The sequence below is a fragment of the Falco naumanni genome, chromosome 1 (assembly GCF_017639655.2).
Source record: "Falco naumanni isolate bFalNau1 chromosome 1, bFalNau1.pat, whole genome shotgun sequence".
In the NCBI taxonomy this organism is placed as follows: Eukaryota; Metazoa; Chordata; class Aves; order Falconiformes; family Falconidae; genus Falco; species Falco naumanni.
The window spans coordinates 120,694,510-120,718,713 of NC_054054.1; the positions used below are offsets into that span (position 1 = coordinate 120,694,510).

General features: G+C 43.7%; 2 protein-coding genes and 1 long non-coding RNA gene across 6 annotated transcripts in view; 1 reads left to right on the forward strand and 2 right to left on the reverse strand.

The window, feature by feature from the left end:
- Positions 1 to 14,672, reverse strand: part of SPAG9 (sperm associated antigen 9) — a 65,824-nt gene extending 51,152 nt beyond the window's left edge. For 3 of the 4 annotated variants that reach the window (XM_040581834.1, XM_040581835.1, XM_040581833.1), the window contains exons 1-2: positions 14,228 to 14,672; positions 7,808 to 7,928 (exon numbers count right to left, since the gene is read on the reverse strand). In XM_040581834.1, coding sequence (XP_040437768.1) covers positions 7,808 to 7,928; positions 14,228 to 14,533 — 427 coding nt within the window. In that variant the 5' untranslated portion in view covers positions 14,534 to 14,672. The remainder of the gene's footprint in view (positions 1 to 7,807; positions 7,929 to 14,227) is intronic. The other variant, XM_040581836.1, reaches the window with a different exon arrangement.
- A 2,575-nt stretch (positions 14,673 to 17,247) lies between these two features.
- Positions 17,248 to 19,469, reverse strand: LOC121082454. The gene is made up of 2 exons (XR_005826029.1): positions 17,857 to 19,469; positions 17,248 to 17,548 (listed from the first exon to the last, which is right to left on the reverse strand). It is a non-coding gene; the product is annotated as an uncharacterized LOC121082454 (long non-coding RNA).
- Positions 19,470 to 19,575: 106 nt separating this feature from the next.
- On the forward strand, positions 19,576 to 23,791 carry LOC121082452 (nucleoside diphosphate kinase-like). The gene is made up of 5 exons (XM_040581853.1): positions 19,576 to 19,688; positions 20,281 to 20,413; positions 20,952 to 21,053; positions 21,869 to 21,981; positions 22,376 to 23,791. Exons 2-5 carry the CDS (start codon positions 20,285 to 20,287, stop codon positions 22,491 to 22,493), a joined length of 462 nt encoding a protein of 153 aa, XP_040437787.1. The 5' UTR covers positions 19,576 to 19,688; positions 20,281 to 20,284; the 3' UTR covers positions 22,494 to 23,791.
- Positions 23,792 to 24,204: the final 413 nt, after the last annotated feature.

Below are 24,204 nucleotides of genomic sequence, written 5' to 3' on the forward strand. Positions count from 1 at the left end.
CAAGCATCGTAAATTGAAGCATAAAATGCAAATATTCTAGCGTTTCTAAGCTGATAGGAAAGCATCCCACTGGAACAACACTGCAAATGCATGCCCAAGATCTACCTGCAACATTCTCCAGCACTGTCAATATTCTAAAACTTTCAATGACCTGAAGTACCAATCCCAACCACAGTTCTCTCTCCAATCAAACCAATCAAGCCTAAAAATGGGAGATTAAATATTACAGCAAACTAGAAAGAAGCCTCTGGAATTTCTGCCTCCTGACAGCATTATGAAGAATTAGGCAGCACAGCTGCCCACCCTGCCTGTTCAAAAATCAGAGCTTACCTCCCAAGTCTGATGGCTTTTACCAAGTTTGGAACACCCTCCATCTGTATGTTGTCCTCTGCCTCAAAATGCTGAAAAGCCTGAGGGGGAGAAAGAGAAACAGACCTGCTAGCATGCCAAATCAACCAGTACGATGCCTTCAAGAGGCATTACAAGTTCCTGCTACACAAGCCAAGACAGAGATCCAGCTCATTAATGAGCATTTTCTAGCACTAAGACTATCTGCAGGCTCCATCCAGCTCCATTCTTAAAAGCAGGACCCATACCAAAGTTAAGACACAGATCAAGAGTAATCAATCCCATGATCCAGCAGGACCTTATGATGTATTAAGTACTTGCTACACAGCACACACATCAGCCACAGACTGAAACAGGGACTGAAGCTATCAAACAAGTATTTAACCTGAAAGTGGCAAGACCTGGCAATAAGCAGGACAGAAAACTGATTTGTAAAACAAGAAAAATTCAACTCCTTGACAAGACCGATGTCTTCAAGTAGCTCTTACTACTGTGAACTACAGGTCTAGTTCTCAGTTTAAAGAGTAGAGCACTTTAAAGGAAGATAATTCAGCTGTCAAGAATGCTCTGTTGATAGCAAATATCAACACATACAGCTTATCCCTGACACTTCTGGACTGTTCAGGTATCCACTGTGTCTCAGACCCACAAAATCACTGTAATTTATCACCAAAAACCTGACAAAGGTTAAAAAATAAAGCCTCCTTAACCGTTCTGCTACAACCATACAATATAAAGACAACCATATGCCAGGTGATCCCTCACATAGGTTGAAATTAAAAATTAACAATGATACAGACAATAGCTACCCAAAATTAAGTTATATATTATGTGGACCTAGTACCAACTTCTTATCCTGTCTCTGGCCAAAACAGTGTTTCACTGAGAAAAGTTTTGATTGATTGACTGTTTTGGGATGCTTCGCTTACATTTGGCTATTGAAGCAAGTCACTTTTTGAGAAAATCCAACACCAAGTCAGCACGAACAGAGAAATTACAGCAGACTGGATTTGTTTTTCAAGCCCAGTAACAAGTGACAACTCAGGAACATTAAACAGTAAAACACATCTAAAGTAGTTTTCTTCATTACTGCAACATTTACAGCAACAGAATTATTGTAACAATCAAACTCCAGCACCTAAACCACTATCACAATACTGCCTTAATTTAAAAAGGTACATGAGCAGTTAATTATATGCCGGTGGATTTCAACCTCCTCTCATCGTTTTTGTTCAGGTATATTAATAGCCAAGTTTAAAGCAGGCCGATCACTGCTCTAATTTTCCACTCCACTTTATCTGAGCCTCCAGCCTTGCAGCAGGACACGGTGCCACCTCCCACGCTGCCTGCACCCTCTGCCCCATCTAGCGGAGCCTGGTCCCCACAGCACAAGCCCAGCACAGCAGGGACTCTTGCAACTTCACAGCATCGGGCAGCCATGAAAGTAGCTGAGAAAAGCTTTAGTTGGAAACAAAGCCTTCCTTTCCCGTACACTTGGATGCTCACATTTCTCTTTATAGAAAGCCTCCTCACACTTGGTGAATGATACGCAGGGAACGGCAGTGGGAGAACCTGCTTTGTAAACAAACCAATGTAGATGAGAAACAGCTGCACTGAGGAAAAAAAGTGGCAAACAGTAAGCTCCAAATTTGTTAATCAAGAAATACAAGAAGTCAAGCTGTTCCCTTTTTGCTGGAAATCAGATTAGTTCTGCTGTTCTCAGTCTTTGAAAAACAGGAACAATCCAGATGCCTGCTGAACAAACCTTAACGTTTCAACTTCTTTCAAGTATCTATTGAAAAGCTTTCCTGTATTCCCTAGCATAAACACTCCAGTTGAGCCATGCCTAGAAATAGCATCACTGGCAAGATATATTTCATACCAGTTCAGTTATTCACATCATCATGCACGCAGATATGCAACTCAAGTCAAATCTCAAAACAACGTTAAGCTCCACAGCTCGAAGTTCATATTAAGAGTCTCCCTGCTCACTAGACAGGTCTGTGTTAAATTGCTGCTGCAGCTCTGTGCAGGTCTATCTCAGTACTGGATGCCGTCAGATCATATACACATCAAGAAGCTGCCTACCTGGGTGTACATGACAGTAATGCTGCTATTTGGAGAGCTCAGGTAAAAATAAAATATCAAATCACATCTGAAGAAGATTCACAAAAGAATCCAGTCTTGCATTTTCCCTTCAAGCTAGTGAAAGCAACAGTTCTGGTTAGCTTCCAAGGAAATCAAATCTGCATGTTTTTAGGTCAGCTGCCAAAATGTTTGTCTCATACCCCAAATAAAACCCAAAGCAAGCAATAGCAATTGCTGCACAATGTCACCTGACACAGGAAACACAATCATCCCAACAGTTGTATCACAACATTTACAGCTCAGAAGAGCAAGAGTTGTTTGTTTACTGGGGGATTATTTTTGTTTGTCTGGGAGTTTGTTTTTTTTTTTTTACATATCTAGTTTTCCCCAAATATAATCTAACTTGAGCATTAATTGCAAAGCTAAGGTTTGACAAACTGAGGTACAGAAATATATCTGTGCCTTGGTTGTCCTCTCAAATGCAGTATGTTACCCTGGTTGCACTTTAGCACTAGGCAAATCCAGAAAAGGAACCAAACCTTTCAACTCCCACAGCCTACCACCTCCATCAGAAAGCACTTCAACCATGCACACCTAGTGTTTTTCAGATTCTCTCCGAAATAAGTTACTCTGAGAATGAAGGCATACTCCAAACCTGTTCCATTCCTGTAGTAAGTCCAAATACACTACAGCTGTCTTTTACTCCAAAAAAATTAATTAACTTACAGGCTGTGATACATAAAAAGAACTGACATTCCCCAAAAGTGAAGCAAGTAGGAGAAATAAATTAAACCTCCATAGCCCCCACAGAATTCAGTGGCACATCATGTGAGCACTGAAAGGCACTCATCTCTTTCGGGAACTGGACACCGAGCAGTATCCAAAGCAGTATCAGGTGCCCTCGGGGAGCTGTGCTGGACAAGCAAGCTGTATATCGCTATTACAAGTTTTTAACAGCTCTAAGTGCCTAGTTTTTCCAGATTCAAGGTTGAAATTTGAAACATTCTAATGCTGCAAACTAATTACAAGCTGAGTTAGGGGGTCTCATCACAGCAAAGACTTGAAATAATGGGCAAGTCAGAGATATTCAAGTTTTTGTAAGAAATGTTTAAGATTGTACCAAACACATCATTGAAGTGGAAGGAAAGGAAAAGAGAAGAATTTAAGTGTTAAAACTTATTGTTTGAAAACCTGACGTTTCCATGCTTGGTGCACCTCCACAATATTCAGAGGTGCCCTCTGCTGTTGGGAAAAAACACAATCCATCGGAGCCTAGTCAAGTCATAAGACTAAAAAGAGACATTTGCTCACACTCAGTAACATTTGCTAGAAACCTGACAGCAAGAGCTTCTAAAAACTCTGCCTGTACCAACATCAGCCCTAGAGAAACCTCCAGGAACTTTGCAATATTTAACTTGCTTTAACTTCCACAAGCCCACAGGCCCCTGAGAGCACAGGTGCCATCTCTCCTCTGTTCCCTGCACAGGTAACGCAACACGAGGGCAGAGGCAAACCATGGAAAGTTACAGAGAAGAGCAGCAGTGCAAAATGAGATGAGGAGATGGATCGCAGGCCAAAGAGCCACACCACTGCAGCACATTCCTGCACTCAAATAGAAGTTGCAAATCCTTACTCTGCTCTCCTTTAAGCGGTTGTAAAGTTTACAAAAACATCCCACAATGCAACGTGTTGCACCACCCTTTGGCAGCAAACTTGACTTAGGCAACCGCCACAACCCATGAAATACCAGGACCGAGCGCTATACATCAGGCAAGAGTGCAACTCAACGTGCAGCTGCCTGCACCGTTCAGGATTTCATCATCTGCTGCGGCTCACGATCCGCCCAGCAGTGCCACCAGGTCAAGCCATCATGTCTCCCTCTTCCCTTTTCCTCCTGAAAGAGCAGAGTACGGTAGCTCACTCATCTAGGAGGTAGCTGATAGTAACTGCTCGAATTTGTAATGCAGGGAGAAGTCGTCAGTTAAGAAACTTATTTTGTGTCAACCAGTCCTGTGGTTATTTCACTTCTTTAATTTCAAACAGCCAATTGGTTCCAACCTAGCTGGTTGAAAAGGTGGCTAAAAATGTAATCCTACATGATAAATTTAAGTGCAAAGAAATACTTTTTTTCATTAGCACGATGATCTCTAAGACAACAAAACCAAGCACAATTCAGGACATAACAAAACCATGGCTTCTGGAGCAGTTTTAACCGGCATGCATGTTTAAGCACATAACAATCATGCTGAACCCGACCACCTAACTCAAGAGCTGCCCTATCCCAGGGCTAACTAGTCTTCACTAAATGCTCAGAACGGAGGGCGTTCAAGAGAATGAGTCAAAACTTTTTAACGGACAAAACTTGTTCTCGCAAGTTCTCACAAGGCCTTGACTATGTGAGGAAAAACGCATACAGCACAAGCAGCCTGCAAGAAGCAAAAAGTCTTGTAGTTAAAAGTACTGGATGGCACTACGTCTTACCTGTTTTCTATTTTAAACCGTTAATCATGTCAAACCGATGTTGCTACCTCAGACTCTGCACTCTTGACACAGAAAAAGCAAAGCCAGGTTCTGTTTGCTTACTTGCTCTGTGCCAGGCATTTGCAATTCCCATTATCAATGATAACACCACCACTATGTTGAATGTTGATGTGGTTAACAGCTGGCAATACCACGGACTAATTTAGATGCACAGGCATTAGTAGAGCAAGCAGAAGAGAAAAAAGAAACAGAGCTAGAAGACTTGTAGCTGCATCCAGTAAATTAAAGTGACACACTGGTATCTTCAAGTATCATAGGACATACAAATCGCCTTGCCTATAAAACAGAAAACAAGGTAACACAGTAGACTACTTCAAGAGTATGTACACTAGTATAGTTTTTGTACCCTAGAAATTTAGAGCACTGAAAAAACCAGTTCACTTGCATAATACTCATTAGGTGTTCAACAACTGTGCTTATGTCCGCTTTGATCTTGCTCTGCATCAGCAGCATATCAAATCTGTGTAACAGTCTTTCATGTTGTCCCAGACAACTATCAACCCAAATCATAGGCAAAACCCAAAACACAGCCCTACTGCTTCTTCAAAGTTACACTTTTGCCATCACAAAAGATTTTTCTCCAATAAAGAGATATGGGAACTGTTTAAAAGTCAATGCTTTAACACCAGAACTTTATGTTGTTACAATTGTTTTCCACAACACTGTTTCTTCCAAAAATAGTTCTAGCCAACACTCAGTGGTTCTACTGGAACAATTGAGTTTCTCAGGCAAATACTTTCATCATTATGATATATATGCACACACACATATATACACACAATTAATTAAAAGTTTAAAATCATACATATATTTGAAGGTCCAATATTCAAGGCAAAAAAATAATTCTACACAGATTCATAACACAATATAAAGTGGTGTTATGTACATCAGCGTAAGTAAGCATAATTTCTGTATGATAAACTCCAGATATGCTGCCACATACATTGCCAGGAATCCAAATTATTTTTCTTTTTTGTGCAACTTATTTTTATTTTTTTATTGTATTAACAGAAAAAGTAACAACATACACAATTCTCAGGGACATGATTTAGTGGTGGTCTTGGTAGTGTTGGCATAATGTTTGGACTCAATCTTCAAGGTCTTTTCCAACCTAAATGATTCTATGATTCTACGGCATGGTGCAATCTTGATGCCATAATCTTGTTGTCAGAGCACAGGGTCTCCCATTAACAAGCTGTTTGGGCTGTGGACTTAGAGCACAGGCGTTCTGGAAACAGTGTCCTTTGTTAAACAAAACAGACCACTCAACTCTTGTTCCAATGTTTTCTTTTCCCCTCTTCTGCTGCTTTTAAACACGCACACACTTCCATTCACAAGAATCATAGAATTTCTGATACAAGTCTCTACAATACACTTTACGATTAACAATCTTAGCTTGACTCGACACACTCCTGGAAATCAATCATCCTGGTTTTCACTAGAGAAGACTGCTTGGTGTTCCTCCGTCACTGTCTGCACAGAATCCAAGAACATTTTAACTGCAATGGACCTGAAGAAGTACATGCCTCTAAGATCTGCCAACAGCATTCTAAAGCATTCAAATCTCAGAAAGATTCAGGTCTGTATGCTGCTTATGTTAATCCTAACATAATGCACTAACACTTCTACCCTGTTCTAGACTCACTCAGGCCACTGAAAAGGAAATTTTGCAGGACGATTATTATACCTTAAGTTGAAAAAGGGTTATAACTTGTTGTGTTATAGACAAGAAAGGTGGCCAAGCAGAAATAAAGGAAGAAAATAATGAAAAGGGGCTATTTTGACAACTGCCACTCTGCTTTTATAAACTGAACTTATCTCAACCTTATCAGGCTTGGTACAGTCTTACTTTACAGCAATAAAAGCTGACAGACATGCTAGTCTTAAATCAATAGAAGTTAGCTTAGAAGCTTGACAAAATGTTCACATTAATTCATATTGATCATTATTTCTACACTGCTAAAAAGGTTAAGTGAAAACAAAACCACTGCATGTTAAACAGACTCACAGCAAAAAAAAAAAAAAAAATTCATCATTAACAGCATTGGTCTTTCATCTTCAATCGAAGATTGTGGGACAGGGGGATGAAATGAGAAGATTTCTGTGTGGGTCTGAGTATTTTTCTTCCTCTACCCTTTATACTCAACACTGGTGATACGAGTTTCAGCCAATGACTGCACCCCAATAAGCTGCAGTCCAGCAGAATGTCTAAGCTACAATGCATTCACATCATCACTTCCAATATTTCAGGAAAACTGATCATTGTTATCTTTTTCCAAAAAATACACAAGTTTTCGTAAATTACACAGAACATCTCTAGAAGTGGAAGTGTTCCTCCTTAACCCTTTTCCTGTAAAAGCTAAATGCCTCAGAAATAAATAATTCAGCAAAAATTATAAAAAAGCTAATGAGAAGCAGCATCAATGGTATTCTCATCCCAGTAGTGCTTCTAAAAATAAAGGTATTTGAGTTTATTTAACACAGACAACAGTTTAATGGGAAGAAAATTAAGCTTATTTTATGATCACTAACAAGGAAATAAGTTCTAAATATCTCCTGAAAAAGTTGCTAAAAATGAAAATAGCATGGTCTAAAAGGAAAACAAAACATGTAGAATACCAGAAGAATCAGATTACAAGTCACAAGCTTGTACCCAATTTGTTTGCCTTAATTCTAAGGAAAACAAACTTGCACAATAGTTAAACCTAGTTATCTGTCAAAACACAGGAATCTGATAGCACAGATATTTAGCATATGTATTATCGTTTTGCAGAACAAAATTTAAAATGCACCAGTATCACTGAAATGGAATGCAATATATTTCACTTACTTTGATCAGCATAATTTTTTGCTTTTAGTTCAAGCTGTCGAGTTTGTGATTCTAATGCTTCCACTCTGGTCTGCAAGTCCTTTTTCTCTTGTTCTTGAGAATCTTCAAACTCTATGAATTTCTAAACAGAAAAAGTGAAGTTAGACTCAATAATTAATTACAGATTATTTTTTCTAAAAAAGCCCGAGCAAAGCTCTTTCTCTGAGTAACAGGTATACAGTCATTTCTAGATTTATTTTTAAAAAGACTTTCACTTCAAGCAGCATGTAGGAAACAACACAGCAGCCCTTCACAGCAAGGAAGGGTGCAAGCATGTTTCCAAAACAACAGACCTGCAGCCCACATTTAAACACGAAGGATGCTATTTTAGTCCAGTGTCCATCAGTCAAGCGTCCCTCACCTACGTTATTCTGTGTTACTGCCGTCAACTAAGCGCCAACTACTTCAGAAAAGCCTGTCTGGGACTAATATAAAAATGAATTATTTCATTACTTCCTAAATTCACACACTTGCCTCCCAACACCACATGTGAATACAGAGATTTGAGTGAATATGGGTGAAGCGTATCTTCACTTGTGAGCCACGGAGGTACAGACACTGCAGTCGGGACTCACCAGCGATAGCGTCAACCAAAATTACATGCTGTCTTTTCATCCCCACCCAATTTCTGTTATCATTTGGCAGGTTACAAAATGTTCGTAGTCTTCATCAAATACTTAATAATCATCTCCTACAATCAGTCAACTGCATAAAAACTCTTTACAGACGCTCTGCAATTATGCTGACCGTCATCACCTTCTGCTACCTTTGTTTACCAACTTTTTCTGACAATATTCTGGCTTTCACTGTGACACATATATCCGTGTTTACATTTTATAACACTAATGTTACCAATTCATCATTACAGCAGTTTTTAAAGCTTTTTTTTTTTTTTTGCTATTTTTCTTAACCAAAAACTTAAGAAATTCAATGTGTACTGGTAGCACAAAGAAAATTTCTAATAGCCAAAGATGTCTTAGGTCACATAGCGTTCCCTACTCTGCACCGCAAAGAGAAAGCAAGGCCACAAACACAAGTTGCACAGAAGGCTTATGGTATGGCAAGGAAAAGTATACCAGAAGCCTTTGAAGAAAAAAACCCAAACGTCCAAGGCAGCTGAAGAGTCAGAAAGCAAGCTGCAGCTGGGTACCACACGGAAGCAAAGAGACAGAGGTGGCAGCAACTTAAAAACAGGAATGCTATAGGTGAGACTTGAATATAAATTCTTCCTACGTATTGCTAGGAAAACTTAGGGGGGAAAATACTTCAAATGCTCACACATCAACATTTAATAAGCTACTACCAAGTTTTAACTGATGTGTTTTTACAGTTTTTACAAAAGCAGAAACTTGTAGCCCTATGAAAAGAGCTTCAGTTTAGCAGGGTCATCAGAAGTTTTGCTCAAAAGTAACTTCAGATGTAGCACTGCATCAAAATGTATGAAGTAGAACAAGAGTTCCTTTCAGGCAAGCTCTCCACAGCCATCACAGGACTAGGCATGGTGTTCATATGACTGTGCTTGAAGCTAAATCATGAAACAATTGAGAAAGAGCTGACATCAGCCCAGGTAGCACTGCTTTGGGTTCTGCAATTTAAAATCAGTTCTCCCACTTCAAAAAGACAGATGTGCAAAAGTCTTTCTATCCCCTTAACACAAAGTTTGGGAATATTAATTTGTCAATGTAAAACTCAAACCCTCAAACTTTAAACTTGTTTCATGTCTCCCTTGTAGTAGATGATGCAAGAGTTTTGCCCCTTTTAGATTAAAGATTCAAGTCACGTCTGGCTTATTCTTTACCAGACTTACCCTTTTCAGGCTTCAAAATTTGACACAAATTTGGCACTGGGGCTAAAGACCAACATCATTTGTTATATTAAACATGGGAAAACATGAAAGAAGAATTATAAAACTGTAACATCTTTGTTTAGCTGCTTCTCCGATGAGTTCCCGAAGTCAGATGTGCCTCATAACTTGGAAAAGGCAAGTGACAATTATACTGAGCCATTCAAAGCCATCAATGTCATCGTTACTCACAAAACTAAAGACTGATCTAATCTTGTACTTCAAGTTCTTCAGCTGCAAGTATTGAAACCAGCTTTGTATTAAACGGCTTTGTCATCTTCCACTAGTCTACCTTCATTTTGTTAAAAGTTAGAACTTCAGTTACATCTCTTCAAAGCATTTTTGTAATGAGAGCTGGGTAACGCTTTTTCCTCTGCTGAAAACTATACCTGATCACATCATAGAGTACTTCAGACTTTGAACGTTTCTATTTGGTTTCACCTCTCCTTCCAGTGACAGTATTAACACAGGCAGAGCCCCAGGAGATTGATCAGCTTGTCCTGACTAAGGCTGTAGGACTACAATGGAATCACTAGTCAGATAAACCCCCACAGCAGCCAAAGGTAGGCTGAACACACATACTAAAAGACTTTTATAATTATTTTTTTACATCGACGATGCACTCCAATATTGCACGTCTGCATTGTTTAATGTAAATGCCGCAGCATACGCAGGAACACGTTAGCCACCATATATATGGATACCAGACATTCCCTTATTTCGACCCAAGCTACTGGTTACACAAAACACCAAGGCAGACAAAAATCTAGCTTTCCCCATTTTAACTGACATCCTGTCTAGGCCACAAAACCGTATCTTACAACTCTGACAAGAAGCAAGATACTTTAGTGTCTTTTTTTTTTTTTTTTTAAAAGAACAAGCTGAAGGACACCAGCAAGTCTAAAACAATGGGACTGAATACCGTGAAGATAACAGAAGATAGGACTCGAGCAGACCTTAAAAGGTCATCTTTTTTCACTGCTCTGATACACAGTGTTGGTGCCTGGATCCTAATTTTGATTAGGATATAATGGGGTGTACACACAGGATATGATGCATACCTCCTCCTGCATGTGCCTACTGCTGAAATCCAAGCCTGTGATACCTCCATAAACTACGTTCGGCAACTCCCATTTAATCCTCCCCATTTTCTCCAGGCAGTATCAACTATGTCATTTCAGGGAGACGTTTGCCTAACCTGTTTTTAAAGGCCTCCAATAAAAACTATGAAAAAGTATTCGCCAACAAGATTCAGAAGTCTTTATGTAATCAATTTTAAATATACTTAAAATTTACAGCAATAATGATCACAATAAACACGAACTCAGACTACACAATGGAGCAGCACAGCACACATGTTTGGAGCCCTCTCTCACACATGTAACTACTTAATCACTTCGTAATACAGTACTAGCCAAATGAAACATTTTTTCCTATATTTATGTCATCTTCTATTTCCTTATATTTTAAATTAGTGTTCCCGTCACACGATCCAGGTGCAATACTAAGCATATCTGATGCCAGGGTTCCACCTACTTGGCAGTCTTTATTACCCTATGACATGTCCTTCAGTAACTTTTATTGCAGTGATGCCAGCTTTTCAGCCAGTGCCGTGCTCTTCCTGGAATAGGTAGGGAAAACTAACTATACTATAAAGCCAGTTCAGCTGGACTTAGGGTAGAGAAAAATATATGTAACTGAAAACAACCTAGTAACTTCCATGCCATTTCAGCAAGGTTTCTGTATAATGGATCTGAACTTTGTTCTCTGAAATTAAAAATATTTAAACTCTTACTGCAGAGCGTTTACTTAACATACAATCCCAAGAAAGAAAGTTAACTTTGGGAACAACAAGAAGAGGTAGCCATCGAGTTGCCACTATTACTTAAACCAATTTTCATGACAGTAAATCCTTTTTCATGGTTGCAAAAGTAGCAAACGTGTACCAAACACCAGATTTCAAGAACAGTTTAATCCCACCAACAGCCGAAAAACTAAGAGATATACTAGACAGCTTGACATGGATAAAAGGAGCAGATTTGATCCTGTTTTCAAGTCCACAGAAAACACTTCTGCTAGCCACACACACAAGTATGGAGCAGTATACTTTTGTAGAAGTAAAACTTATCAGCATATAAAATAGCAGAACCCCAAATCCTTCTTCCTCTCCCACTTCTTTGTGGCAGAGCATGCCGCCTAACATTCACTAGGTGGGAAGATAGGTTATGCAGAACTGTAAGCAGAACAGCAGAATAAGCTGGTTCCTCTATTTCTTTAGCTATAACTATAACATAAAATGTACCATGTTAAAAGTCAGACGAGTGACTTCATAGCAACCAAAAAAGATCATGACTGTTTACCTAGAGGACTGAGAAGTAGGCCCAGAACTTCTGAAATAATCTTTTTCTTTTTTTAAAGTCACCTTAACAAAGTCCACAGGCAACAACTTTCAAGATGTTTCTTCAGTAACACTTTTAAAGTACAGGAAATAAAGGACGCAGATCAGGACAATGGTGTAAGGAGATTCCTAGTCAAACAGTAAACTATTAATATTCATCAAGATACTTCTGCAAAGAAAAATTCCTACAACAGCAAGCAGAAAGTAAAAGAAGGTATGTTACTTCTTCAGGACAGTCAGAACAGATGATACGGAATATTGAACTTAGTAGCTCAAAGTTCTCCACTTCACTATCAGATTACACAAGCAACCTCCACAAGGAAAGAAACACACCAAGCCACTAACTCCTTGTCCAAGAAAAAGTGCTATATTCATGTTCCCTCCTCTCATTCCAACCATACGCACCCATCAGGTTATCTTAACATTCAAAAAAAACCAGCTGCAACCATCAAGTCTGAATAAAACACGTAAAGCATGGTGTATGTTCATGAGGTACCTCTGACAGACATTTTAACATCTGTACAGCACAACTGACCTCAACACATAACAAAAAGAGGACCTTTGTGCTTACAATTGAAAATACAATCTTTGGTCTAACAGCTGTCCTGCAGCAGGAGTACTAGCTTTTAGACTGCATAATGCTTGGTCCTCTCAAGTTAATTTATCGTGACACAAAGAAATGGAGATTGCAGCAAAGTACGCTACCAACGTTAGGTATGTACAGCTCCTGAATACCCACAATTAATACCATATTCTATTTCATCATACTGTTTTGGTTTCTGTTCTGTTGCCCAAGGCCTGCTTCTTTCAATCTGGCAAATGCTGCCTGTGTTTCAAGCCTGACTGATTTTCTCATGAATTAGTTCAGAAAATACTTAATCAGCCCCTTCCTCTTCTCTTAATAAAAACATTTTCTAGAAAAGCCTTTTACATGCAGGTCGTGTCAGAACTAGCTATTAAGTCTTTACAGCAACAGCCCCCAGACTGAAGTCCATAAGGCTTTGTAAAACAACTACATGTTTTGCAAGGAGGATGAACGGTCTGCTGGCCCAAGAGCTGGGGGGACACCATTCACGCCACCTTACTTCATAACAAACCAACCATGTCCTGGAACAATTTGCAGACAACATTCTGCATTCACTTATAACCATAACGTTTATGAATATTCATACGGGGTAATATTTTTTTAATTAAGATTTCGCTGTTGATATCTCTTTCATCTCAGCATCACCATTCGTCTGATTTTTTGGAAAATTTAGAAGGTAAGCACAATGACAGAGATAAGCACTGGGCACGATGTCTGGAAATAGACTTGTAAGATGGCTTGTTCCATTACTGATAATGCTGTCAATCCAATTTCCTGCAGGAGTTTGGCGAGACAATGGGCTGGAGAAGGCTATCCCACACAGCTGGTTTCTGACACGCTGCTTTACCATCTCGCAGGAAAAAACGCTGCACGAGCTGACTTGTCTCGAAGTAATCCTTTAAGATTTTTATTTCCATTTTTGCAGCAACATCCCAAAGTCAAGAGCTTACGCCACCGAGCAGCCTGCACCACCTGTTGCTGACTGCAGCTTTTATGTCCCAACTCAGGAACTTCAGTGCAGGCAGTACCTATACTCTGTATTTTTTGCAACGTGTACCCGCTGTTTTGGGGGGGAAATGCCCTCTGCAAGGGATGCGGCACGGCCCCCCCCCCCGCGGGGAAGGCGCAGCGAGCGCGCGGCTCCGCCCCGCTCCCGCCGGCCCGGGGACCCGGGGGGCTGCGCCTGAGGGCGGCCACCGGCCGGGCCGAGGGGAGGCCCCGCCGCCACCCGCCCCAGCGCTCAGCCCTCGGGGCCCGGGCAGGGACGCGGCGCCCCCGGCCCTCCCTCCGTCCAGGGACACGGCACCACCGGAGCTCGTAACCCGGCGGCTCCCGGCCCCTCAGACCGGCCGGGGCCTACCCCCGCGGGAGCGGGCTGCGGCCGCCCCAAGCATCCCGCCCCCGGCGGCCCGGCCGCGCCGCGGGCAGGAAGCGCCCCCCCGCCTCCCGCCTCCGCGGGGGAAGCCCGGAGCCGCCGCCCGCCCGGGGAACGGGCCCCCGCCCTCCACCGGCCCCGCTCCCGCCTCAGCTCCTGGGCCCGGCGCCCGCCCTCACCTCCTCGGCCTGTTTGCGCAGCGCCTTCTCCCGCTCGTACTGCGTGAGGAGCTGCTCGTTGTCGTCCCGCAGCAGCTCCAGCTCCACGCTGGTCTCCTGGCTGTGGGCGCACACCGAGTCCAGGTTCTCCAGCACGGCCACCACCAGCGGCATCAGCTCGGCCACCACCTCCTCGTCGTAGCGCCCGATGAGCCGCTCGAACTCGCGGTAGATGGAGCCCGCCAGCCCCGACACCCGCTCCGACATCATGGCGGGGCCGGGGCCGCCGGGGTCCTCCTGGTACACCACGCCGTCCGCCAGCTCCATGGTTGCCGGCGAGCGCCTTCCCTCCCGGGGCCCGGCGGGGCGGCAGCGGCGCAGCTCGCTCCCGGCCTCTCCTCCTCCCTCTGCGGCGGGGCCTCGCCTGCAGCCCGGGCGGGGAGGGGGGGGGGGCGGCGGCGGAGCGCGGCCGCGGCGCACGGCACTGACCTCACCCGCCGCGCCGGGGCGGGGCCGCGCGTCACGCGGGCGGGGCGGGGCCTGGCGGTGATGTCACCGGGGGGCGGGCACACGGCGGGAGGGGCGGGGCAGGGTCTGGCGGTGATGTCACGGGGGGGGCGGGCACACGGCGAGAGGGGCGGGGCCTGGGGTGTAGTCACCGGGGGCGTGTTCACGGCGGGCGGGGCGGCGGTGGCCCCGCCCCGGGGGTGTGCCCGTGTGCCCCCCGGGAGCCGCCGGCGCTCCCACCGGGCGGCGGGGTTTGGGCCGTGCTGGTAGCGGGGCGGCGGAGCCCGAGCTCTGTGTTGAGGCCGCGGGGCGGCTGGCAGCGCTGAGCCCCTCCGCGGGACCCCCCACGCGTGGGTGCGCGCCGTGACCCCGCGGCTGGGCGAGCGGCCGAGCGCCGGCGGCTCCCCCATGGCACCCACCGCAGCAGCGATGGAGCCGGTGATCCATGCGGGGGTGACGGAGCTCAACCGGGAGCTCGGGGCTGCGCAGCCCCCGGACCGCGCTGGGGTCGATGGGCCGGGTCCTCTCTGACAGCGAAAAGAGCTTTTATTTCTGCCAAGGTCTCCAGGCACAGCAGAGATGCTGCTTTGTCAGCAATAGCGCAACTTGGAAAGCGTCTTGCGCTTGCTGAGGGAGAGCGGTTTTCCTGGGGTCGGGAACAGCACATTCCATTTTAGATCATGTCCTTTGTCGCGGGAGTAAACGTGAGCCATGCTGGGCATCGAAGGTAAACTCGAACCCGTGTACTGACGTTGAAAAGTTCCAAGAGTTGCTTCGCATCCCTCATTTGTTCCATAGCGCCGGAGTCAGTTTAGCTCGATAAAGACCCTCCAGGTCATCAAACGCAACCGTTAGCCCAGCACTGCCCAGTCCACCGCCAACCCGCATCCCCCAGCGCTGCCGCCACACCGTTTGAATCCCTCTGGGATGGTGACTTGGCCGCCTCCCTGGGCTGCTGCTCCAGTGCTTCACCACCCTTCCCATGAAATTAGGAAATTTTCCCTAATAACTAACATAAATCTCCCCTGGTGCAACTTTTGTCATACACATCATATTTGGGTCAATCCCTGTTTTTCATTAAGTAAAAGCCTCTCCTGCAGAGCTGGGGAACCCACTGGCCCAGCGGCCCTACGGGAACAAAGAAACGAGTGTTTTAAAAAATGGAAAAGCTTGAGAAGTGATGGAACTTTAACTGTGGGGATTGCATTAATTTCCACTGGAGAGCAGTAGAGATTTGTGCTCTGTTTTCTCTCATTTGGACTGATTCTAAGACAGTAACTGTCCTTTAAATGCATATGCCCTGTTGTCTTTTTATGTACCAAGCTGGTGAGTCTGTGCAAGAAGGACAAAGAAAAGACTCCAGCCCTGTGTGCCGGATTTCTCACGAGTTCTGTTTAGACACCATCCTCCCAAGCCGACAGTTTACATAGTGCAGCCAGGGCACGGACAGTTGAAGTACAAATTTATTTATAAACACGGCAAAAGGAAAAAAAAGCTGCTTACCTTTTAATTATGACCACAAAATTTACAGCGCTGTAGCTAAAAAAAATAATTTAAAAAAAGACACACTGTACTTTCCTACTCACATCTCCTCAAGTGAAGTTTTCATTTAAATCACTGGAAATTATCCCTGTGAAAAGATTTTTTGTTTTTCATATTTCTCTTTCATGAGAGAAAACACTGAGCAAAAGTTACCACCGAGAAAAAAATGCAACTTCTCTGTGTTTCCCTGCTGTCTACCACAGATGAACATCTCCACGCGATGCAGGAGTGTTGAGGGACGCTGTCTTTCAGAATTTCTTTCTCCCTTTAGGTCATGCACAGTTTCCCATTCACCTTAGTTGCCTGCGTTGCAGAAGGCGCTGAGAGCCTTTGGGGCAGGGGTTATCGACCCGTGGGGGTTTTACCGAGCGTGAATAGATCTTGTAGGAATGCTGCAAAGAGCCCAAGTGGGGAGGTAACTGGGTTCGGCTCCCAGGACAAGGCTGGCAGGCTGTACCCGATGCAGCGGACTTGTAACCCAGACCTCACCACGTTCTTCACGTGTAACACTGCGTAACGCGAGGACAGCTCCGAAGCACGGCAGATGATTGTGAGGATAGAAGCACCGATCATCTTGCATCGTAGCAGACAGCCTTTTCCCTCTGCAGTTTTACAGTCCCTGCCATCACACACGGCGAATTGCACAAATACATTAGCTGAAAAGACACGTTCTGACAGACGGCGAAAATGGGTCAAGGTGTCTGCTGACAGCCTTTAAGGGAAGGGGTCTCTGAGGGTAGGCTAATTTTATCCTGTTTCCATTAGCAAAATGGATAGATGTGGTTTTCTTTCACGGCTGGAGCGAGGCCATCATTGAACAGGCAGGCTGCTGCCACGACAGTCGCAGTCAGACTGATGAGTCCAGGTACAAGAAAGCCGTTTGTGCTCGTGGTTTATTTCTAGTCACCTGGGGGGGGGGGTGGTGGTGTCTGACATGGATAAATGAGGTATTTAAAAAGATGAGAAATAGAAAAATTGCCTGGGAGCCAAGGTGAAGTGGTGTAAAAATGTATTTTATTGACAGTCTCGCCACTGAGATCACATTTTATGATGTGCGCCTCGCAATCAGCTTGAGATCAGAAACTCAGGGATGGATTAAAAATAGAACAAGTTATGGAATTATATCCTAGTTGCTTCGCAGGCGATTAAGGGACCTGTAGATTTAGTAAACTAATCAAGCATATGAAACAGCACAAAGAAACCTCAGAGTATTGTCTTTGCAGCTTCAAGGCAGCAGCTGGCTGTGGTAACTACTAGTGTAAAATGAATTCACACTCTTGGGGAAATAACTGCCTGAAAAAGAAATCAGTTTTCTGGTTAATAAGAAAAATTATATCCCCTGTCCCTAGAGAACAGTTTATTTGAAAATAAATTGATTCGCAATTTACCAGGGAAGAAAATTACCCTTAAATCGGTACGGGGTGAGAAAAGTTTAACTGGGACTTTACCCAGAGGAGAAATTTTTGTAAAAGCTTAATTCTATCATAGAATCATAGATGTTAAAGCGCAGCAGAAATCAAGCAAAAAGCAGATGAACGATAGCAATACTTAGCTAAATGAAGAGTCATATAGCCACGAGCAACAAAACACAGCAGACTTACGAGGCTGGTTATAAGGAGCAAGAGGTGCAGAGCACAAAACGTGGGTCCCGACGAAAACACCGCAAACGTTTCAAGGGGTACAGATGGAGGCTGGTAGCTGAGATCAGGGTAAAGCCGGGGCCAAAGCAGCAAAGCGAGGAGCTGTGTTTGAGTCCTGAAGGCTGGAGGCATTCACCAAAGCCTTTTGCCTCAAGGCTGTTTGAAAAATCTCTACTGGTTTTAAGTAATGTGTAAATGGCTTGAGCTCAGTAATAGTATTTACTTCACTCAGCGAAGATTTTGAAGGTCTTTACATTCTCTTCCCATGATCAGTCCGTTTTTAGGAAACTCTTTGTCCAGACTGTCTAATTCTTTGCATTTTAGGTAAACATCTAGTTTTCAATGTAATTCAGTAATTCTGGCCGAATTTTCAACCAGCAAAAAAGCTGCTGATTTTTACAGTAAAAATAAGAAAAATACTTCTGCGGCGTTTCATGTACTATGTAACGCACAACATGCGCGGCTAATCATGGGTTAATCTCAAAAGTGACAAGGATGACCCTTAATGAAGTTAAAAGACTTGGCAAAGATCAGGGAGCTGACCTATGCTCTGGAAAGCACTATTTGCTTTGCCCACCTTATGGCCAGTCCTAAGCTTTAATCATTAAATGTTGTAGTTTTAACCAGGCTGTAAATAGATGTCCTGTCGCTGATTTTAAATGAATATTTTTCAAAACATCCTGTTTCTAGAGACCTTTTGTTATTCTTCAATATTATTTTGCCTTGGTGATGATTACAGCATGAGAGTTTGTTTTAGTGGTATGAAGCATCTTAAATAAAGGTGTATGGAAGGAACAGAATATAGTGGAGGGACATTATCAGAAGAACACTCAGAAATTCTAAATCCAAAATAACTTCAAGGAGGACTTGCTGGAATGTACAATGCTGTGCTTTTTAAAACATCTGTCATTAAATCAGAGATCCTGGAAAAACGAGTACATGGTGGTATGATCATACCTGGGGGAAAAAGGACCCCTGAATAAATAAGTAAAAATAAATAAATAAATAGATAGATAGATAGGTGGTTTGAATAGATGCTGATGTCAGATCTGGATCCTCCCACCAGAACTACGAGTAAGACATGGATGTGCGAGGGATGGTTGTGAAGAAAAGGGATCCCAAGTAAGGAAATCCAAACTATTAAAAAGGGGAACTTAAGCTGTTAAGCAGCAGCTAAATCCTGCCCAGAGGGAAGTGAACCCTACATTATTTTGCTATCAAGAAGAGGCAGGGAGCAGAGCCCAGGAAAAGCCGGGACAAGCACAGAATTCCTCTCAGCAGGACACGCTGAGAACGGAAGAGCTTGGGCGTCCAGAAGTTTTATCCTCAGGGAATGAAATGCCCAAGGCCGAGCAGTTGAGCGGTGAGTGTCGAAGGAGGTTGTCACCAAACCTGATGTCTTGAAAGGGGAAAGTCAAAGCAGACCAGCACGATAATGAGAATTTTATTACAAAAATTGTATGTGCCTTTTCCTAAATAAAAAAAATGAGTTTGCCTAGCATAGCCTGCTTAAAATGTCGCTGGAAAAGCGAATATCAGTCACTGTGGGGGTGCGGGCTGCGGGGTGCGGGGTGCGGGCAGTGGGGGCGCGGGCTGTGGGGGCGCGGACGGCACCCCCGGGCAGCGCTGTGGTGCTCGGGACCGGCCGCAGCGCGCAGCGCCCCCTGCAGGCGGGAGGCCGCGTCGTCGCCATGGCAACCGGGCGGCCCCGCGGCGGCGGCTTAGGGCTTAAGCCGCGACGGGGCGGGCAGCGGCCGCCTCGGGCCGCCAGACGCAGCCGGGGCCGCCAGCAGGTGAGACGGGGCGCGGGGCGGGGGGGCCGGGGCGGCGGGCCGGGCACCCCCGGTTGCTGGGGGAAGCGGGCAGGGGCCGCAGCCCGGCCTATCCCAGCGCCCCGCACGGCCCCCGGGGCAGCGCCCGCCGGCGGCCCGCGCAGCCCCCCCGGGCGCGCCGCCCCCGCTTCCCGCAGCAAAACGCGGTCACGGCCCCCGGGCCCCTCACACCGGGTTGCGGGTGAAAATTCTGCATCTGGATTTATTCGACCTCCCTCGCCCTAAATTGGGGGCAGCATCCCCCCACGCTGCGCTCGGGGATGCGTCTGTGCCTGTCCTTCCCCTCCGCTCCCTTTACAGCTTTTCTCATTTAAATATTTGCTAATTGCTTCCTTCTCTATGTGGCGCACTGTTTTTAAACTTGCTATTGTAGCACTTGTGAAAACCCACGTACAGCGATTGATTTATCAAATCGGCGCCGAGCATCGGTTAATGACCTTCGGATGTAGCCGATTTAATTATGATAATAGCTGATATTACACGCGATATGGGGCTGTGATTGCACTTGCCCGCTGATCCTGGCAGAATGAATTTTATTCCCCTTCCTCATTAGGACGATGGCTTCTATCGCCGAGCGCACCTTCATCGCCATCAAGCCTGACGGAGTCCAGCGGGGACTGGTGGGAGAAATCATCAAGCGGTTTGAGCAGAAAGGATTCAAACTGGTGGCCATGAAGTTAATTCACGTAAGCTTCCCTTCCGTTGTGCGCCTCCCGATTCGTGCCAACCCCAGCCTTAAAACACAGCCTCACGCTATAACGACAAACATAGCCTTCAGAACCATTCAACCTGAAATTCTGAGAAGGCTCTGAGTATTTTGGATACTTTTGGAAAAGTTCCCAGTTCCCAGCTCCGGCTAAATGCTTTAGACACACTAAGCATGCTAATTTTAGTAACCTGATGTCCTTAGTCTGAAGAGAATATTTTTTTAGGTGCAACCTATACCTAATAAATATCTCTGAGTATCTTCATCAAATACTGGGGTCACATATGCTGTCTACATTGGCAAAACCCGCTTTTCTAAGCTCAGCTGTGGTTAAAGCAAATCGGTCAAATTCATATCGACCAAAAAGTACTTCTAGGAAGATGCTAGAAACACTGAATTTCCAAGTGCGTGCAAGTTTTAGGATTAACAGCGCGCTGTGGTTAATCTGTGTGACTTCAGTATGCTCTTAAGGTCTTACAGTAAGCTTTTTTTGTGGGGTTGGTTGGTTTTTAATGCAGGCCTCCGAAGACCTTCTGAGAGAACACTACATTGACCTGAAAGACCGGCCGTTCTATGATGGGCTGGTGCAGTACATGCACTCTGGACCTGTTGTAGCTATGGTGAGTCCTTCAGATGCAGCCAAGAAAAATAGACCGATGGTCTTCCCTGCAGTAAGGTTGTGTTACCTATGGAATTCTAGTTGACTTGTTTAAAAGGACTGAAAAACCGAGATTCAAATATTGTAATTAGGAAGACGCGCTGTTAACTCCTTTTTCTTTAATCTTTTTTCATAATCTTTCTCTCCTTTGAGCCAGTATGTTGAGGAAGAGGGCAGGGGTAACGGGGGAACCAAAGCTGGGACCATGAGGAACAATGAACTCACACAAAAACCCCCACTATGAAATGCCATGTGTTAAGCAAGCTGAAAAATGATGGTAGAGTATTTTTACTGTAAGATCAAAAATCTTTTTCAGTCTAGCTTCATTAGAAGGGTTTTTCTCTTTTTTTTTTTCCCTTGAAAGTGTATTTGTAAAATAGTGGAGCTATTTACTGAAAGATTGAAAAACTTTTTCAGTCTAGCTTCATTACAAGGGTTTTCCTCTTTTTTTCCTTGAAAGTGTATTTGTGAAATAGTTGAGCTGGAGGTCTAGATCTTAAATAAGCAGACAGCTTTGTAAGGCTGTTTATCATATTGAGATTTAAGATTGTTCTCTTCCCATCTTGGAGAGGTATTGTGCAGAAGGGGGGAACTTCAGCAGATGCTTCGAGAATCTGCCAGAAAATTTGGAGATAAAATATCTCCTGCTGTTACGAATATTTGGATGGTGGTATGTGCCATGGACAGCATTGTGTAGTTCTGGAAGGTATAATTTACTCTTGCTACTTTATCTACTGCTAATATTTAATTATCTCAATGGATTTTTTTTTTTTTAAGGTGTGGGAAGGTCTTAATGTGGTTAAGACTGGAAGGGTGATGCTGGGGGAAACTAATCCATTCGATTCAAAGCCTGGCACTATTCGTGGTGACCTCTGCGTTCAGATTGGAAGGTAAGTTTTGAAACTTAAGTTTTGAAACTATCGATATCATCCAAAGAGACTAAATGTCCAGTGGTGTGACATGGTATATATAGGAACTGTGCTCCATCCCTCTCTATCTTATGCATGGAGCTGCTGTTCCCTCTGCCCACGTAATGTTACGATCTAAAGATGGAAATCGAGTCGTGGTCTTCCCCATTAACAAAAATTATGAGCAAAACTGGGGCTGCATACTCTAAGCCTATTACTACTTTACAGTTACTTAAAACTTCTCTGTAATAGAGACCACTTAAAAAAAAAAAAAAAAAAGAAAAGAGGCTAAAAAAAAAAAAAAAAAGAGAAGAGGCTTGCTTTCCTTTGAGTTGGAGGATTATATTACTTTTATATCCAATTTTTCTTTTCCTAGGAACATCATTCATGGAAGTGATTCTGTAGAAAGTGCTGAGACAGAGGTCAATTTATGGTTCACTCCTGAAGAGCTGGTCGATTACAGAAGCTGTGCTCATGAGTGGATCTATGACTGAAACTGAGCCTATACCTTCTGGTATCCTTACTGTCTGTAAACAGCCGCTAGCCTCTAGCTGTTTCAAAGCCCTTCATAGAAACTGGTAGAAACCTGTCTCGGAAATCTGTGAGATTGTTCTGTCGTAAATAATAAATATAGCGAGCGTTTGCTGCTCCTTTGGTTGAAAAGATGTCAAGTTAGAGACAGAACTGTACTTTTAGAAAGCTGCTTCTGGGAGTGAGAGATGTGAGATTAAAACAGAGAGGATACAAGGCATATATTTTCCTGAAACGTTCCATAGTCCAAGAGGGTACTTTAGTAAATAGAATAAAATTTAGTAAGAATTGATTTGGTAAATAAATATGCAAATGGCTCAGTGTCAATTAACTTTGTTAAAATGTTAGGGGACAATTGGTGGTACACAAATATATTGATAGTATGCCCAAACATTGAGGATTGAACTTTATGTCAAGTGAATCCCCACGCCCAGTATGGCTGCAGAAAAAAGCTTATTCCTGTCTCCAGAATGCGCCGTGCCTGCACCCAGAGCACAGCCTTGATTAAAATAACGAGAACTTGCCTCTAGATTGACACTGTTTCAGCTTGCTTCCTCCCCCACCCCCTCGCCCTGGATTTATTTAGCTTTTTAAGGAAGGATTAATAGGACAGACTTTCTGAAATGTCGTTTTATGTGAAAAGAAGATTAATGTGAGGATGGATAACAGAGATCTACCTTCAGCCACTTCACTGCAGCAGTTGCACAGAGCAACATCAGAGTGGTGTTTGCTTTACCAACTACAGCTGATAATTTCACGATGCTGTCATTTGTGTTCCTTCCTCAATAGCTGGCACTACAAAGCAAGCTGTTTGGGATAAGGTATTTCAGAAGTGACTTTAGCATCATTTTTATTTATTTATTTAATCACGTAAAGACATACGGTCATAATAATGCTAAATGTATTTCAGCGGAGCTGCCTGTCCCTATCAGGGAAAATGATCAGCCTCTTGCAGAATCTTTATCTACAAATACTTGCCAGCTATACTGGATGAGGAACAAGAAATGTGTTGGGGTCATTATTATGTATTTATTTACCTGCGACATTGTATTCATTAAAAGCAAAAGTTTCATGAATTCCGTTGTTCAAACTCCTAGATTTTTTTTCCTACAGTGAGTTCTTGTTTCAAATGGTAACCTGTGCAATGAATGTTGCATTCAATATTTTTGACACTTTATGAAGATATCTAACTCCTAAAAAGGGACGGTACAAAATAAAACATTTGCTGTTTCTTAAGTGAAATAAAAGGAAATTTTCATTATATTGACCTAATTAATGAGTCTAAGAAGAGGGAACAAATTCCCGAGCAACCAAACTATAGGGGGGCTTCTTAGATTCTCTTCTAGAATATATTCAGTGTTATAGAAGACAAATAATTAAGTTAAAGGTTGTTAGAGAAAAGGGAATACGTGACAAACCTGTGCACCAGATGAGCAGCCTCCAGTTCCATTTTTGCTTGGAGGATTGCTTGAGATGTCTTGTTCTTGGTTTGCTTACTACAAAATAAGAGAAATGTGGGTTATCTGGAGACGTGGGCGTTGTCAGAAAGCTACCGATGAGCATTTCTAACGTGTCGAGACCGAGAGGAGGTGGAGGCCAGCTGCCTCGCAGAGGAACGTCATGCTCTGCACATCTGGGGTGCCTGAGGAGCGTGGCCAGTTTCTCTAGTCGCAA

Coding starts and splice junctions, on each gene's coding strand:
- LOC121082452 (XM_040581853.1), top strand. CDS start 20,285: ATGGCTTCTATCGCCGAGCGCACCTTCATCGCCATCAAGCCTGACGGA. Junction 21,054..21,868: donor CTGGACCTGTTGTAGCTATG/GTGAGTCCTTCA, acceptor TTTTTTTTTAAG/GTGTGGGAAGGTCTTAATGT. Junction 21,982..22,375: donor CTCTGCGTTCAGATTGGAAG/GTAAGTTTTGAA, acceptor TTCTTTTCCTAG/GAACATCATTCATGGAAGTG.